At 39.5% G+C, this 13,362-nt stretch overlaps 1 protein-coding gene across 1 annotated transcript in view; it reads left to right on the top strand.

The window, feature by feature from the left end:
- The window catches only part of ATP8A2 (ATPase phospholipid transporting 8A2), a 293,926-nt gene that overhangs the window by 136,570 nt on the left and 143,994 nt on the right, over positions 1 to 13,362 (top strand). The window contains exon 25 of the mRNA XM_054386416.1: positions 9,263 to 9,446. Coding sequence (XP_054242391.1) covers positions 9,263 to 9,446 — 184 coding nt within the window. The remainder of the gene's footprint in view (positions 1 to 9,262; positions 9,447 to 13,362) is intronic.

Genomic DNA, 13,362 nt, shown 5'->3' with positions numbered 1-13,362 from the left:
TATAGGTAATATTAACAATTTCAAGAGTATTAAGCAAACCAGGGAAAACAATACTGGGAAAGAGAATCTGCTGTGGTGTTATGCCGCTTGCCCACTAGGGGCGGACTTGACAGGAACCTTGCCAAAATGGCAGCAGCAAGACAGAATCTTTTATGAAGAGGCTGTATAGAGATAACCAGGGCAGGGCTGTCTCACTGTCCCAATGGCACAGTGGCAGGTGGCTCTCGAAGCTTCCCAGGGTTGGCAGGCTGTCCCAGGGTTTCCGGCTCTTGACAATAGCCTGTTTCTCTCAGCGCTTTGCTGCAAGGTCTGGGGTTGAGAAGCAGGTGCTTAAGCTGGAAGCGACTTACCGCTGCAAGGGGACGGTTCCTGGGGTCTTGGCTCGCCTGGGCTTTGTCCTTTCTGCTCGGCAAGATGCTTCTGTCTGCTCCTGGGCTTTTATGACACAAAGAGGCTTACTGTGGTTTCAGAGGAGCTTACATGAAGGGGCTTGCGTCTTTCTGGGTAAACTGAGGCACAGCGAAGATTGAGTTGCAAAAGCTTGTGGCTTCTTTTCCCAGATCTTAGGCCAAGCAAGGCACCTTGCTTACAATTTAGCTTTGCTTTTATCATTTGCCTGAGGATCAATTTGGCCAATTGGCAACCAATAGGAACCCAATAGAAAGGGATTTCACTAGGCTGTGACCATATAAGGTAAAGACATAAACCTAGTCTGAGCGAAGCATGAGCCATGCATGTGCCTGTTTACCACAAAGGGAGGACACATCCCTTGTTTACCAGACTTTCTGATGCCTGGGTTTTCTTTTTCCCATGTTCCCCGGGTGCCTACAGGAGGGAGGGGGACAAGGGGTTCATGCCTGGACACTGCAGTGACCAAGACTGAGATGGTCGAAGTCAGACTTGGCAGATATCAATGTCCTTTCTATCTTAAAGTGGTCAATTTTTTTGTTTTGTTTTAAATCGAAGTTTAAACACCATGTGAAGACATCGTGAAAAACTAGAAGTTCAATTCCTTCCCTCCTCCCCTTTTTTATTGTTTCAAGATTTAGGGACTTTACTATAAACGTTTGTGTTAGAAACTGGACTTCAGGGAATGGTGAGAACTTGCATTTTTATGGTGGTGTCACAAAAAATTTGGGCGGGAGCTCATCTTTCTTCCATGATACAACATGACCCTGACTTTTGAGGCGTTCTGATAATTCTGAAATTGAAATTCTCTTTTTACAAAGAGGTGGTACTTTCATATCGAGTAGTAACTCCTCAACATGATATACTGGTACATTGTTGCTCTCTGATAGTCACTGTCTGTTTTAGGAGCATGTAATTTAGGGATCCTAGATTTTGAACAGAAACATGTAGTTGCAAGTTGATAATTTGTCTTCTCATCTTAAATTCCAAAACACTGTAGTTCCTGGAAAGGAGAATAAGTCACGCAGACCTGCTATAGCATAGAGCAAATACATGAAACTGCTGGTGTTTGTAGTGCTGCTGAAATGGCAACTATCTAAAATCTACTAGTTACATCTCCCTTCATCTTCCTCCCATGTCAGTGTTTGTGGTTTATTTTTAGGTAGATGATTGTGCAAAAAAGCAGTAGTTTACAACAGCAAGGCTATCTGAAGATGCTACATTTTATATTTCTTGAGCTGTAGTTAGCATGGAGGAGCAGAGTTCCTTTCAGTAACAATGACATGTGGCGTGGTTTGAAGCTACCAGTGTTGCTGTTCTGCTTCTAGAGGCAGGTGCTCCCTCTGGCTCTCCCAGTTGATCTCTTGGCTTCAGCACAGGGCAGAGCCTCACTAAATGGGCTGGTGTACTTTTTTATGACCTTAGTCTCAGCTGCCACTTAATTTACCAGGGGTTGCAAAAGTCTGTGAACACCTATGTGATGTGAAACACAGGGATGCTCACTTGCTGTGCATGTCCTTAAGGCTATAGAGGCACTAATCTGTACGTTTTACAGATGGATTTTTTTTTGCGCTGCCATTAGAAAAAGGCAGATTCTGTGTTGCACAAGAACTGTTAAGGCTGATTAGCATGGAAATGAATGTGCCTTAATCAGCTTGGGGTTAAGGAAGCTTAAAATTAATTTGAAATGTTAGTTTCACTTTAAATACTTATAGCTGTTGCCACTAGTGACTGCTGTAGTTAAAAATGCAAAATAGTTTCCCATTCAACACTGGTTTTATGCTAACTCATCACTTTCCAAGTAATTTATTTTCCAAACTAGATTTTCCCTGTTTCATCTTTGCCCCATAAAGAAGGCTGGGGGAAGGGCAATCAGTCAGAAGCATGCAGGGGGAGGGATATCGAAGATGAAGAAGATGCTGACTTGAAACTTAACCCTGTGTTCGCTGAGGCACTGTGTATTGTATCACACTGTTTAATACACTGAATCCAGCTTATAAAGAGATTATTTCATAGTCCTCTGGAGATGATTTCCATGTAATTGTGAATGGCAAATGAGTTGTTGAAATATGGAATGCAAGGGAGAAATTCTCTAGTGATGCATACATTAAAACCAGCATGTATATAATTAGAAAAACAATCTTTGTGATAAAAAGGTACCAGGCCTCTTCAAAAGACTGTGTACGATTCAGTGGCTTTGGAAGTAGTACAAAGAGAGGTTTATATGAAGAAGGCATTTCTGTCATACCTGAAGTGATGCAGAAGGAATTATTTTGGTAACGGATCAACTAAAGCATGCAGAGGTGTGTACATGTGTTTTGACTCAGAGTTGTGCTAAGCACCAAAAATTACCTGAGTCTGGATAACCTGAAATTTACAGGTAACATATATTGCTCTGTCAAGCATGGGACAACTGAGTGAGGCTTGCAGGTATTTCTTTTTTTGTACTTATAACAAGAGGAAATGTGACTCCTGGTAAGTAAAGTAAGATGCAAAACTCAGGCTTGAAACAAGCCTGATAAATTTGGATGAGTAAATCAGTTTGGAATATGGCTTGCTCAGGAGAAAAATGAAGATAGCATGGAGAAGTGAGATCGCAGCTGAAGTGACAAAGGATGATCAAGTTGTGGTTGTTTTTACAGAAGCCAGTAGATGTTGGGAAGACTTATAATTGTCTGTGTTCAGAAAATTGTCTGCGTGGGAAATTACTGCAGAAAAGAATTAGCAAGAGCTGGCACTGCAGTGAGGAAATGACAATTTTAAGCGAAGTTGAGGAGGACATGCTTTATCAGTCAGTTCAGCACTGTCAGGAGGAAGCAGACACTCCATCTTGCCAGAAAGCAAGAGAGACAAAGCTTGTCTTATGCACCTGATGAATATAAAGGTGTTTAGCACTGCAGTTATGTAAGACAGGTTGCATCCTGTGTAATTTTACATGTAGTAGTAGGTGTTTTCATGTGAACTAGTTACCTTCAGCCCTCCCTCCCCCCACACCTTGGTGGAGAGATAGTGGCACTTGTAAGAGGAAATTAACTATACCCTTAAAGTTCATGTCCAAAATAAGTAGATGAACTGCACTCTAGAAATGCTAGGTTCTCTCCATTGACTATAAAAGGAGCCTGGTATGATTAGCGCAGATAGAGATGTCTCCATTGGAAGCACTTATATTCAGTTGGATGAATTCCTTTGGTGCTTTTTATGAACATTAAACTATCAATCAGTTCACTCAGTGCTGTCTCCAGAGTTGTAAGTACTGCAGCAGAGCCAGTCCCTGTGAAATTATGGTTGTCAGCAAGTGAAGGAGATTGAGAGCCCCTGGTAAATGAGAAGCATTCCATTTTAAGTCTATACAGTATGTGTGTGCTTTTGTTCACTCTTCTGCATAGGTAACTGCATTGTCATCAGTCTGTCCAAGGTATCTTGGAGCATCATGAGCATAATTCAAGACTTGTTCTTGTTTGGATAACACATGGTAGAAATCTGCACTGGGTCAGAAAAATTGTGTAATTAAGAATTTCTAAATATGATGTCATAGTAACCTTCTTTGCTGCTGTTAGTGGTGTGATTACATTTATCTTGCTTCTTTTTCTGGAGACCAAGGCAATATTATCAATAACTCTTTGCTTTTTCTAGACTGTCTCCTGTGTCTGCTTTTTTCTGAAGATGAGGTCACTGAGCATCTTGAATTACTAGTGTATTTTATGGTAGAACAGGGTAAAATCATGTTCACTGCAATAAAGGTAGACTCTTATGGGCCTCTTGTGCTGCATTAGCAAGGCATTTCAAGGAAGTAGAATATCAAATTAATGTTTCATGTTCAAGACATTAATGTATTCATGTTTAATCCTTGTTACAGCGTGGAAACAGAGGTAATACTTGAAACAATGTCTTTCCTTGCCTTCTTTTCACCAAGGAACATTAAAAATTTTGAAGTGTGGGTAAGAATGTCTTAAGAGTATTTTGTATTGGGGGTGGGAGAAGTATGCAGCCTTTTCTGCCTGTCATAGGTAGAAGGGCTACAGTAAAGTTTGCTTACCTTGTTCTTCATTGATCGTGTCTCTTTTTGTATACAGTTGGTAGTTCTGTAGCAGAACCATGTCTTCATGGGGTCCTTTAGACTTGAATACAATAAATGTATTTTTTTTTCTTTAAAATACTGCATTTTTATTTTTTATCTGTGGTTTATGTCTGTGTACTTAAGAAGCATCTGCAATGATGCAGTAGTTTAAGGGCCTATGTGAGAAGTATTTTACAGTCGTGCTCATGGATCTGTAACTGTACTGTAAATACTGGTATGCGTAGGGACAGAACTAAGAAACTGTTTCTCAATTCCTGCTGATAATATCTTGGTGGAGTGTAGCTGACCTATGTGTCACAGACTGGTTGTGCTGATTCTGTCATTCCTATCTCATTTGTGTCTGCATCCATTTTGGTATTAGATGGAGTCTGGGAATGAGAGAGATTAGCTACCTTGTCAGATTGCAGTAAGTGCAGTAAAGGAATTGATTGATCGCAGTACATTAAAGCTGTGATGCGTTGCTTTGCTTGGTTAAAACGAATGTCTTAATGTGAACTTCTGAGGTTTTAGAAATGTTGCTAGGAAAATGGGTTGCTAAAAGTGCTTTATATTTATCATTGAAAATTTCATCACTACACTGATTTGTGATGTTTTGGGTGTGAAATCTTTCACTGAAGATGTCAGAGCTGGTACAAATTTGTGAATTGCTTTGGTTGTCCCCTAAGTATTCCTGATGGAAAAAAAAAATTAACTGGAAGATCCTCAATCTATGCTTGAATTTTGTTCTTAAAGAAATAACAGTTATCTTGAGCAAAGGTCCCAGCAAAATGCTGAGGGGGAGACACAGAAAATCTCAAGTAGGAAGGAACCCATAGGATCATGAAGTCCAACTCCCTATTCCTCACAGGACTACTGAAGACTAAAACATATGAGCAGAATTTATCTAAATATACAAACATATCGGGTAAGACATTTGCTCATAAATATCTGTACCCATGCTAGAGAAGTTAATGCAGCATGAAGGTTTTAAGCTTGAAGTATATACTGGTAGTAACAATATAGTACTGAAAACTAAGGCCCTGCCTCATTCCACAGTTTCCTTGTGGATTGAAGTGACCTGAGCATAATTAGGCCGTATCTTTCTGAGAATCACTGACTCTGGGTTGCATTTCTCTCCAAACTTCTTCCCAAGGTTTAGTGTTTTGCACCTTTTCTTCCCTCCACCCCCATCCCATGGCAGAGGAAGCAGTGTGATATCAAGACATCAGTCATCTCATTCAGGATAGAAATTGTTTTCTGTTAGAAGTGCAGATAAAGACTGAAGAGAACCTTCTTTTTCCCCAAATCAACTTACACTCTCTCAAGAACGTGGCTACTGGAAAGAAATCTCAAACGTGTGCAAGTAGCAGGTCTTCTGTATGACTGACTTCATGTATCCCTTCTGTCATCCATGAATGCTTTGGTTTGCACTCCCAAATGGTCAATGCTAAACTTTTTCAAGGCACAGTCTTGACCTCAGGCTGCTTGCACCTTGAGTTAGTTAAATTCAGGTTCTCAACAAAGCAGTTTGAGCAAGAATCTGAAGACTTGATCCTGTAGCTATAATTGTAGCATTGGAAATGTGCCTTTTTTTTTACTTCTTCTTTTCCCAGAAGTATGCATAAAAGAGAGAATCAGTCTAGAGTAAGTTGATTCTATCTGTCACAGTGAGCTCTGCAGTGTAAGGCCAGGGATGTTGCACGAAATGATAATTACCAATAGTTGCCTGCTGCTACAAATTTTTTCTTCTGAGTAGTTAGCTGTTTGCTTATATTTTATGCTTTGAATGCATTAATTGGTCCAGAAATCTTTGTGAATTTGGCTGTTCATCCTCTTCTAAGATACCACCAGGGGGAAGCTGCAGGTTAATAGTGTACCATGCTATAATCTTGCAGTTAGTCATGTAGACAGCCTATCAAACGTGCAGCAATCAGCCACAGCTCTGATCTGGTTTAGGGGATTAATGTCGTCTAACGCAGTGTGTTGGTACCAAATAGATTACAAGAAGCAGAGAAGAGGTTTGGAGGCTGAGAGAGTGAATTTCAAGAGGAAGGAACACTGCAGGAAATCATCAGCCATTTGAATTTGCAACTTTTATAGTTAATATACTGTGTGCAACAAAACATGTTGTCGAGTAGTAGCTATACTTGATGAGGAGGTTATCAAAGAGGATGTTTGCTTTAAAGATTCTATTCTGAATATACAGTTATAATCGGGTAGCTAACTTCGTGCTGAAACCTTGGCTTACATTTTCTCTTACTTAAACCAAGTGCAGAAATGTTTTTGGTGTTTCAAGTATATATATCTATCTATATATCTATATATCTAGTATTTCCTGTAACTTGTTTAGTCTTACTAGGTATATAAGGATGTTAGTCTTTAACTGTGGGTATAATTAACTTTATTTGGTCAAGACAGTAAAAGCACACTCTGTGTACATTATGTAGTAGTTGACAAATGTGTTTATATTGAGACATTCCATTGATTTGACAAATAATAGGTCGTTAATGGCAAAGTTGACTTAAAATCTGAAGCCACATCTACGCTGCAAGCACAGAAGTGAATGTAGGATACATTAGTTTGCCTGACATGTTGCAGCTACACTGCACTAGAAGAACTTGGAGCATCTCTATCACATTCTGGTCATGTCTGGAGTGTGTGCAGACAAGTTGCTAGTTTAAACCATACAATCAGAGATGCTGTTCGCAGTCTGTATTTTTTCATTCCCCTGTTACTTTAAGCATATCTAAAACCAGAGAGCTTCTTAGCTATTTATGTTGCCTTGTATCTGAAAAATAAATGAACATCAACTGAACTTCTGAGAGATGTGTATGTCTGAGGAGCATGTTAGCAGATATGCACACTGCTCAGCTGCAGTGAAATAATTGTATGAGGGGACTGCCAAAAGTATATGGTCCTGTGCACTAAAGGTGTCCCTGGGGCTGAAAATGGGGTTCTGTGCGCTTGTCTGGTCCATCCCTCTAGGAATGACTCCAAGTCTCTCTGGAGTTCCCATTTTATGGCTTCCCATTTTGTTGACTCCTTGTTCCATGCGGTAGTATTTAATTATGTGAACCTTGAGGGGCATGGCGCCAGGGGAGCAGGAGGCTGGTAGAAGAGGTGAGCGTCTGTGCAAGTGGTTTTGTATGAGAGAGAAATGAAAATTTGATGTGTGCTATATTCAGAGCTGCTCTATAATTACAAATGGATGCCTTGCATGCAGTGTAGGTTATTTAGTGTGTTGGGGGCTTGTGTTGGTAGTTTAACTGGGCCCCTACAGTGCCAAGTGGTATTTTCCTTGCCAGGTAGTTGAGTGCTTAATAACTCTATCTAGTGGTATTAAGTAAATTTTATGGCCCAGTCAACTTTTTCCTGTTTTCACTGTTTAGGAACAGGACAGCTGCTAGAGTTTTCAGGTGGTTTAGTTTGCATGGGAGTTTTGAGCCCACAAATTTTTTCATAGGAGTTTTCTTTTCCAATTATTCACCAAGGTATTTTAAGAGATGATCAGCACTAAACAAAATCAAGGCCATAAAGCAAAATGCTGAACAAGATAAGTCTGGGGGTTTTGGTCAGAGAGTAATCCAACCAAGTGTATTAAAAGGCTGTGTAAGTTGCTCCCACAGGACGTATGCTCTGGAAAAAATTCTATGTGAAAAACCTTTGCCTCTCCCATTCCCCAAGCTCCCCTTTCTCCTCCCATTTTAATAGTAAAGCTTTTAGGTATCAGTTACATTCTTTGTGTTAAGTTTTATGTAGCTGAGTCGAGTTGTGGAAAAGTTTTGTCTAAAGCATTATTTAAGGGAATATAAGATAATTTGGAACTTTAAGTAAAACTGATGGGGAAAGGAATCAGGGTTGTTTGTACAGATGGGGTTAGAATGGAAATATTTAATCTACATGTAGGTATTTCCAGAATACCTCATATGATTTGGTAACTGGATCCAGCTTTTTCATGAGAAAGAGGACATTTTAGGTGTCTTGTCCAATTTAGCAACCTAGTCCTGATTATTTTTCCCCTTCTCACTGATTTAAACTTGTTTAACACTATTGAATTCCATGAATTTTTATGGAACTGTAACTGATGTAAAATGAGAGAAGGATCAGGTTAATTTAGTAACTACCAATAAAAATAATAAAAATACTCAGATGCCATGTAGTCAGCCTTTTGTTTTTGTATTGGAATTGAGTAACATCATGGAAGTCCAAGTTGCAGCATGTAAGATCAGGGAGAGGCCTTTTATTTTTGTGATCCTAACTGTGTAGTCTGAGATTGGAAAGATGGTCTGGTAAGTGGGGAAGTAAGCTGAAGGAGGGAATAGGGTAAGTGCAGTAGCTTTTGCCAAAAGACTGAAAATGTCTCTGCTTTACTTTCTGAATGTAGTAGTGGTATTTCTTAACTGCTGGCAGCAGAGGGAGAAGCCTGTACTGTTAATCTGTAAACTGTTGTTACCAAAGAAGAAACTTTTCACCAATGTTCCTAATATAACATCACTTGTCTATGCTGAAGTGCATCGGGGTGGAGTTAGGGGTAGAGAGCAAAGCTTTGAGGTCTTTCATAGCTGTTTGGTCTCTTTTGCATACAACATGAGCAAGTACATAAATATGAAACTATTTTTAAAGCTACTTTTTCTTTTTGAAATAGTCTGGCACACGTTCTGAAGCTGAACTGATGAGTAAAGAAACTTACCAGCAACTGCCCTTTGATTACTTCTAAATGTAGATTACAGCTGTTCTTTTGGGAAAGGCATATTGCTCAGCATGTCAGAAACTGACACCTTTTTCTCTCCTTTTCAGAGTATCTCCTCTACAGAAGTCTGAAATAGTAGACATGGTCAAGAAACACGTCAATGCCATAACACTTGCCATTGGGGATGGTGCCAATGATGTAGGAATGATCCAGACGGCTCATGTTGGAGTGGGGATCAGCGGCAACGAGGGCATGCAGGCAACTAATTGCTCGGACTATGCTATTGCACAGGTGAGAGGCAAAATAGAGCAACTGCTATATCCTGTGGTCAGAAATGAGCTGTGCAGTCATGTAGTTCTTGATGGCTTCTAGCCTTCATGCTAGGAGCATCTCTGCTTGTTTCCTTTTCCTGACAGCTGTCTAAAACAGGTATATCGGATGATGTCGGGGATTTCTTATTAAGAATTTATATTCTTCAGGTCAAAGCTTCACCTCCCCTCAAAGTATCAGTTTCCTTCCTGACAGCTGTGCAATGTCTTGGTTCTTCACTAATCAGGGAGAAGTACTTTTTGTGATGCTTATGTTAACATGCTTTTAAGTGTAACTTACCTTTCGGTACAAGCTCTTCTCTCTTACTCCTAGTAGGCATTATAACCAAGTGTATATGAGTTTGGTTGGAAATTCTTATTTTGAGGGGTTTCCTCCTTTTTTTTTTTTTTTCCCCGTCTTCCCAATTTCTCCATGATGTATCCAAGAGATGGTCACAGTTCTAGAGAGCTGGTCAGTGTTTTTATTTTACTTAGGTTATTTTTGATGTTATTTGGATGAGTACTCCCAAACTACCCCATAAGATTCATCACTGATTACTTCAGCTAAGCAGGAGAGTAATAAAATGTTTGTGATTTACTGAAGAAACCAAGATGCAGAATGAAGACTTCAAAAGAAACATGAGAAAGGAAAGAGATCGTGGACTTTGTGTATTATTTACAGTCGAGGGAAGCAGAGATGATCCATTGTCTTCTTGGTGATCTGTGAACATCAGCAGGATGTAGGCAGATTTGCTCTACGAAGTGATAGGAAATATCATCTTTTGATACTTTCAGTAGAAGGCAAAGCCTTGAAAAGGCATGGATAATGCTGCTCTTCACACAGATAACTCTTTATTGTATTAACCATGCTGCAAAGCCAAGTGGCAATCTTGCATTACTGCTCTGTTCTGTGGTTTGATAAAGCACCCTGGGTTTTAGGCTTGAGTAATTGAGACCTTTCACCAAGTGTATCTTGAAACTCCTAGGCTGTTTTATCAAGGCCTTATTCTGTCATAAACAGTGACATATTCCAAATACATAGTATTTATAGGAACTTTCATAATCCAAGTCTGTGGCATCTTACGACTTTTGCATTTTTAACTTTATTAGACTATATATTACTTTTGCTGCATAACATAGTTGAATGCTCTTTAGAGTTTTTTAGATTAATTATTACTTCCATTCTAGTAAGTAAACATAAGCACTGAGTTTTGTCCATAGAGGTTCCCAGAGGCTTAATTCCTTTTGTGTTAGTTGCAGTGATGTTAAATCTAACGAAGTCCATTTTCATGTGGTACTTCCACATTAACACCCTCCCACACCCCCCTGCTCCCATCTTTGCATTTAGTGTTAGAACGTGGGAGTGACTTGCTCTGGGTTTAAATTCCAGTCATGGAGTTAGTGAGAATAGCAGTGAGTCTTCTTGGTTGGGTATGAAATAAAAGCTGCTCACAGCAGTGCAGGATTTTAACTTTCAAAAATTAGTGAAACACTGTGAAACTGTCTTTTTGGGGGGAGGGGGGATTGTATAGGAAAGTTTGGTGCTGATTAGAAAATATGGCAAGTAGTCCCTCTTGTGAAGAAGACTAATACTATATGGTAATGCATGCTTCAAAAAGTGTTCAAAAGAAAAACTTGATCTCCATGGGGTTTATTTCTTTTAGCAAAGACAAATAACTTCAACTAAAGCCTTATTGTATGTGCATGCCTTGAAGGCAGAGTGTGTTCTTATTGAGTAATTTAAGACAACCACTATTATGTAGTATCTTATGTTCAAATGATATTTCAAATGCAGTGGTGCCAGAAGTAGGCACTTAAGGAAGACTCAGTCTCCATATAGGCTTGTACAGGATTCCAAGGGGAATCAAAGCATAAACCAAACAAAAATAAAACAGCAACTTGGGTATGATTCTACTCCAAATAGCTTCCACAGGTGCAAGGAGCATCTGTTTGAGTCATCCTTTTGCCTTGAAATGATATTGCACTAGTGGTCCATATTTACAGAATTCCCTAATCAAATGACCTAACTGTTTAGAGAGACAGTAGTAGAATTTTATAACTTTCTTTTTTCAGTAAGAGGCTTTATCATCTTAATCGAGATAGCATCTGGTGTCTAGGAACTGCTTCTTTTTCTTAACTAAGAAAACTTTTCTTAAATGTTTGTGTTTCAGTGGTCCTTTGGAAAATTTGGCTTGCGTTCTGGATTATTTTTGCTGTCTTAACTCTGTGTCTTGTCCCTCTGCCAACGTGGCAACATTTCATCCTTTAGTCAAAATGGAGGGTATCTTTCGAGAAGATAATCTCTGTATAAAAAAGTTACGCTAGGCTTGATACAAAGATGACTGAAAAGTTAAACTACTTCACAAGTCAACTGGCCAGATGATCATAATGTTCTCTTCTGATTTTAACATCCATAGAACAGCAATGTCCAAATAACAGCAGTGTCTTAGTAGAGCCCTATACCTGCAGGTGCTGAAGTATGCCAGTAGCTGTGCATTTGCTTAATTTTGGTGAGCAGCATAAAAATAATTTTAATTCTTTGCCACGTTCACCAGTTTGAACAGGCTCAGTACTGCATTACTTCAGTTACTAATGTCTTCCTTGCTCGTCTATGCAATGCACTCATTTTTATGAGTACAAGGCCAGAGAGCCATTAATGGCAGGATTTTTTCCTTCCACTGAGCTCCAGAGAAGACTACATCCAAGATGGACCCTTATTAGACTCAGCAGAGAGGGAAGTTTGTTCTGTGTGGATGTGTCTGTTGTCTGCGAGAGCTGTTTGGAATAACTTGCTGGGATGTAGAGGCAAGTTTCTCATCACTGCTGATGTATTTTGCTGGTGAATTTTGATAAGAAGTTGTAGCTGTGAAGCATCAGGTGTCTAGTGAGCCAGCTACTCCCCTGTGAGTGTCCCATTTTCAGTCCTGGCTCAAGTTGGGGAAAGACTGAACTGTGAAGCTTGGTTTGCTTTTATTTTCTTTCCTTTCTTGCTGGCATATCTTAACAAATCTGTTACTGATGTGTGGGAGAGAGACTGTTCTTACAGGATTTGTGGTTCAGTGATTCAAGTACTACAAATCATGGGAGTGGAGTTATCTCATGACAGTCCTAATTATTACTACAGCTTTCAATTTCAAATAAGCTTTGGTTAAAATAAATTATCTAGAATTTAAATTTAGGAGGTGAAGCTTTCCTATCAAACCACTTTGTAGAAAAAGAAGCAAAGCAAATAATGGTCTCACCTTAGTGTCCAAGAACTTCATTTGCTTCCAGACTGAGCTAGCCTGGTTATTGTCAGTGGGGGGGGGGGAATTTCAGCTCACACTGACACACCTTCAGATGCACACATGCTGAACAGTAAATCTGGTCACCAGTTTGAGCTGTCTGTAACTGAACAAAAGAGGAATGCTGCAAGACATAAAGTTTACTGACAGTGCCAAGACTGGAAAGTTACACAGGTCTGTTTTCAAGACTGGAATGGAGAAGCTGAGCTTGAGCTGTACCTGCAGTTCAAATTAGCGTTGAAAGGTATCAGTTTTTACAAGATTCATTTACTTGCTCTTTTTGGCACACTCCTTTCTTTAGTCAGTAGTTTAGGTTCTTTGTGTAACACAAAATTGCATACCTTTTGTGGACTGAAAATGCTCATGTAAGATTTGTTCTTATATAATCTGTGCATCTCTTGTTTTTCAACTTGTGTTCCCTGCCTGGTGCAGTTTATTTCAACTTAAGAGAGTTCAAAATTAACAGACTTTTTCATTTAACCCAGGGAAAAGAGGTTCTGAGCTTTATAAGCCCTTGCATAGAGGAATCTTCTTTGAGTATGAAATGGAAGTTCATTTACATTCAGTCCACAAGGCTGTTTAATGTTAACCTCACTTGATTTTTCTACTGGGATA

Source organism: Indicator indicator, chromosome 1 (assembly GCF_027791375.1).
Source record: "Indicator indicator isolate 239-I01 chromosome 1, UM_Iind_1.1, whole genome shotgun sequence".
Taxonomy (NCBI): Eukaryota; Metazoa; Chordata; class Aves; order Piciformes; family Indicatoridae; genus Indicator; species Indicator indicator.
This window is presented reverse-complemented; position numbering and strand designations above follow the sequence as displayed.